This window comes from Pteropus vampyrus, unplaced genomic scaffold (assembly GCF_000151845.1).
Source record: "Pteropus vampyrus isolate Shadow unplaced genomic scaffold, Pvam_2.0 Scaffold33, whole genome shotgun sequence".
Lineage (NCBI taxonomy): Eukaryota > Metazoa > Chordata > Mammalia > Chiroptera > Pteropodidae > Pteropus > Pteropus vampyrus.
The window spans coordinates 3301020-3306005 of NW_011888814.1; the positions used below are offsets into that span (position 1 = coordinate 3301020).

Genomic DNA, 4986 nt, shown 5'->3' on the forward strand with positions numbered 1-4986 from the left:
TGCTTGTTTTTTATCAAGAACTTTAAATATTTTGTTCTCAATACCCACCATTTCAATTTGTAGCAATTTAGTCTAAAAAAAAACGAAGATACGCTCAAAAATGTATGTGCAAAGATTTATTTACAAGAATAAAAAGTTGAAACAAAAGGAAATGATTAAATACAGTATGATGGAATGTTATAGATCTTATAAAAATCATGTTTTTGATTAATTTACTCAAAAAGATTCATCATAAGATATTAAAGCTTGTTACTTTTTTAACAATACTAATGCTTTTAAAATCAACATAAAATAATTTGCACGGTATTATCATTTTAATTTTGTAAGACATGAAAACTAATTAGTGACCGACAGTACAGAGTCTGAGTCAAATGGACTAGGTTTAAAGACTGACTTCACCGTTCAGTTATTATAGACATGACATTGTAAAAATTATTTAATTTACCTAAGCTTCCATTTCTTTCCTGTGAAATTGACAAAAGAGTAATAGCACCTGCCTTCTGAAGTTACTATGAGGATTAAACAAGAGAATAAATTATTACTAATGTAAAAATGATTGAGGGAAATCAAGAAAATGTTAACAGTGATTTTCTCTTGGTGATGGCATATGAGTGCTTTTTCTCCTTTAAAATTCCTGTATTTTCTAAACTACCTTTAATAAAACAGTATTAGTTTATAATCCAAAATGTTTATTGATAATAAAAATAAGACTACAGTGAATTATCTCTTAAAGGGCTAAAAATTTTTAATGTGGATAAGCGCATTCAAATTTAGAGCTTATAATTTATTTTTTTTAATATACGAAATATTCTTAAAGAAAAGCACATGTATCAAATATGGTTTGCCAATGAAATAAAAGCCAATTCATTAAACACATAACATTCACACTTCTGAGAGTTTACCGCTCTGACCTTGTTACTTATTTAGTACAAAGATGAAAGTCAAGAAAATCTCTTAGCAACATAAGCTCTGAACCCTCAAAATAAATGGTACAGAATCTGTGCATAAAGCTCATATATTTTTCTTATCTGAAAAGCCCTTCAAGGCATCTCTCGGAGGTGTTTGTTTGTTGTCAGTTTTAAACTCTCCCCTTGTCATTGTGCAAGCAGAGACACTAAGGGACATCCTCGACTTGCCCTTTTTTCAGAATGTCTTCACATTCTACAATCAGGTCTTCTCAATTCTGTTCCTAAATGATGTGAGAGGTCGGAAAAAAGTTCAAACCACCTTTGTCTTTTACTTGGATTATTAAATGTCTCTGAAGTGGTCTCCTTCCTCTGTCTTAATCTCTTCCACTCAACTCCCTTTCCCCCCAGCCCTGCCCCCTCCCCTGTCCCCTCCTTACCCCATTAGCTGAAATGCATCAGGACTCACCTTGCTCACTGGACCAAACTGCAGGCAGGCACTGCCTCACAGACCTTCCTGATGTGCGCCCTGCCTACCCCTCCAGCTTGCTCTCTCTCCTCTTCTCTCACCTATGCTCAACTGAAATCACAACAAGCTACTTCCCATTTCCCACGTTTCTCATATTTTCTTGCCTGTTGGCCTTTCCCAGAGCCGGTCCCTCTGATGAACACACATTCATCTCTTCTGCCTTTTCATCTGTAAACTTTTAAGCTGCTCATCCTTCAGGGGTCAGCTTAGAAAGGCTTTGGTGATCACCCAAGGCAGGTGATCCTCTGCTGTCGTCTACTTCACACCTGCCATTTCTCGGATCAGAGCCCTAACCATTAATCTTCTCAGAGCCTTTCTGCTCTTCTCGTAATTACACTTATAAACTAGCTGAGTTACCTGACTCCCAAGCCCACAACACGAGGAACACCAAATTATAAGTTAGAGGCTGTTATCGATAGATATATTGCCTGAAATAAAAATTAACAAGAGATAGCCTCACAGCAGGAGAGGAGACTTAAAAAAGGAACTTAAAAATCCTTTGGTGTTTTTTAGGTAGAAGCAGAGAGGCCTTGAGATTTCACTATTAATAGAGTGTATGACAATAAATGTCCAAGAATCGTAACTCAGACCATCAAGAAAGGCGTGTCCAGTCAAGAAAGAATGAAACCTTATTTGAAAGAATTCCAACAAAATAGTTGAAATAACATTCGATAATTTATTACATTTGATAATTGCTCTAATAAATTATTACTTCAAGGTTGCCTGGTAATCTCGAAGTGGTAATTTCAGTTCTAGATGTGTCTGTATTTCCTTCCTCACTGAAGGATGATAAATGATAGTAAATGTAATTGTATGTACATATAATTGATAAAATATTTTGAAAATATGCAGAATATAGAATTATATCGTTTATAGGATTTTTCATGTAGAATTGATTGAGTTGGTAAATTATTTTGTCTTTGTTGACTTTTGTGAAGTCTTCGTATATAATAAAGCCATCATTTTTACATTTACAGATGCAAATCTACTGCTTTGATGCAGACCGGTTTTCAAGTTTTGAGGAAGCAGTTAAAGGAAAAGGGAAGTTAAGAGCCTTATCCATTTTATTTGAGGTAATCATTATACAGAGATTTAACACTAACTTAATTCCTTTTTTAATCACATGAAATATTGATGTGAAATGTCAAGACACACTTTGCAACAGATAGAAGACTTCACAAGTAGAATGATATCTGAGAGTCCTTTTCAAAGAGAACTCCTTGGCCAGTATGTTTAAAGAGGACTCTTGTATTTACTTGTTGGTTAAATCACTTCCACCTGGAGCAAACTGTCTTATGAGTGTATAGGTGTGTTTATTTATATATGCAAGGCATCATAATGTTATAGCAGTGACTGTGAATCATAACATTTTAAAATGTACTTTTCTCGGAAAATTTAAGAGATTTAAAAGCTTTTTCGTTTTGTTTTGTTTTTACTTTGCTGTGAAAAAAAAAGTGCCTTTGGAGAACATTACAGTTGAATATTTAAAATGGAAATCACTGGTGTTTATATTTTATTGAACAGTTAATCAATTTTATCCCATTTTTAGAATGTCATTCTTCTTTAACAGGTTGGACTAGAAGAAAATTTGGATTACAAAGCAATTATTGATGGAGTCGAGAATGTTAGTCGTTTTGGTAAGCTACTTGGAGGACTCTCCTTCCAGATTCTACTTTGAATGTATATGAATTTTTACAATATTACAAAAATCAGTTGTTCCAAAAGGAAAGAGCAACCTCTTAATTTTCACACTTGATAATTTATTCCTTTCTCACTACAGAACAACTTATAAATTTTTGTCACATAAAAATCATAAAATGTTAATAGTATAAGTAGGAAGCTGAAGTTTTCTAATTTTACTTTTGAAAATAATCTAATTACATCATGCATTTCAAATGTATTTATCTATTCTGTCTCTGCATTGAACATTTGTTAAAGACTCTAATTTATAATTTGAAACTAGTTAATATTATAAAAATTATGTTTTAAGTTGAAAAGGTAAGTTTAATTCAAGTAAAAATTTATTCCCTAGTGCTTTCCTTGGTAAGCCCTTTGCTTTACCAACATGACAAGATTTTTGGAAGAAGATAAATGCTTACATACGACAAGATGCAATACACTTCGATAGGGTTCTCCTGACTATTTCATGGCTCTTGTAATTTGTCGCAACAAATGCTTTTGACAACACTGGCAAGAGACTGCAACCTATTGTTATTATTTTATTTTTATTAAGTATTCACATACACAGTATTAATGCTGCCCTGAATTATCAATAAAGTGATCATTATTCCTCTCTGGGAAGCTGTAAAATTTGAAATCAGAAACAAAATTCATGTAGATCCTTTTCTTGAAAGCTGAAACCTGGCCTAGGATTGATTTATCTTTGTCAATTACGTGTGAGGACCTGAATTGACTGAACTTTTCGTAAGTCAGGGTTATATGACCTCCTGCAGTGCAGCTTTCATTTTTCTTGAAAGTGCAATCAAATGCAAAATGAAGCTGTTATCTCCCTCCAGATTGCAAAATTCAACATTGAATGCCAAGAGCCACACTTCATTTTTTCTCATTTAGTCAGAAAGTATTTTTTATTGAGACTGAAAGAAGGCAGCTAGTATGAATTCCTACACTTAAAATTGTATGAAAAATGAATTCTGAATGTTCTTAGGTCCTGTACCAGCCTGTAAGAACAAGAGTGATGCTAGCATCAGGTGGTTAGTTCGAACTCATGTAACGGGGGCACTTTGGCCACTTTCTCTCGAGATATCTTCAGTTATTTCTGGAGGTCTTTTGGAGGATGATCACATGAGCTTAGGAACCAATTTGCTCATGCTGATTAAAGTTTATTTATTAATATCTACTGTTTGCAAGCCATGGAGAGAGATGCTTCATTAAAGCCACTGCTGTCACATAATACCCTCCCCAAGAATATGGATCACATGTTATTTTATTCTTTTTATATCCTGACTCTTAACTTAGAAGCAGAACTAATAGTCTGTTGCACTGGCTGGGAATACACACTAGTCTGCCCTCCATTACACCATCTATCTTGTCTCTCTATCCTGCTACTTGTGTACCAGCTTCCTCCCACCTCTTTTGCCAAAAAATAAAATCATCCATGCCTATCAACTCTCCCACTAGACACTTAATGTTTCAATATACTCAGCAAGGACACCTAAGACTATAGAGCTGGTAAGTGGTAAAGCCAGAATTTAGATGCTAGTCTGTCCACAAAATTTGTTCCACTATACAGTGGAGATTTATTTATATTAGTTATATGTTTCAGAACACATATGAAACACGGGTCAATATTATTTGAATGTTGCTAGATATGATCTGTCCAAACTAAATAAGTTAAGTCTTTTACAGTTAAACGTTTCCATTTTGAGAGTTCTTGGATTAAATCTACTTTATAGTCTAGAAAATTCTCCAGTGTAATAAACTGATGTTTTCCCAACATTGATCTTTTTAGTCTACTCCAGCTCTAAACTCTATGAACACGGAACATACCCAGAAAGAGTCAAAGAAAAAATTATTTCCATTTAAAAGTTAAAT

General features: G+C 33.9%; 1 protein-coding gene across 1 annotated transcript in view; it reads left to right on the forward strand.

The window, feature by feature from the left end:
- PTPRZ1 (protein tyrosine phosphatase, receptor type Z1) overlaps window positions 1–4986 on the forward strand; it is a 116490-nt gene that overhangs the window by 61014 nt on the left and 50490 nt on the right. The window contains exons 6-7 of the mRNA XM_023528945.1: window positions 2412–2507; window positions 3005–3071. Coding sequence (XP_023384713.1) covers window positions 2412–2507; window positions 3005–3071 — 163 coding nt within the window. The remainder of the gene's footprint in view (window positions 1–2411; window positions 2508–3004; window positions 3072–4986) is intronic.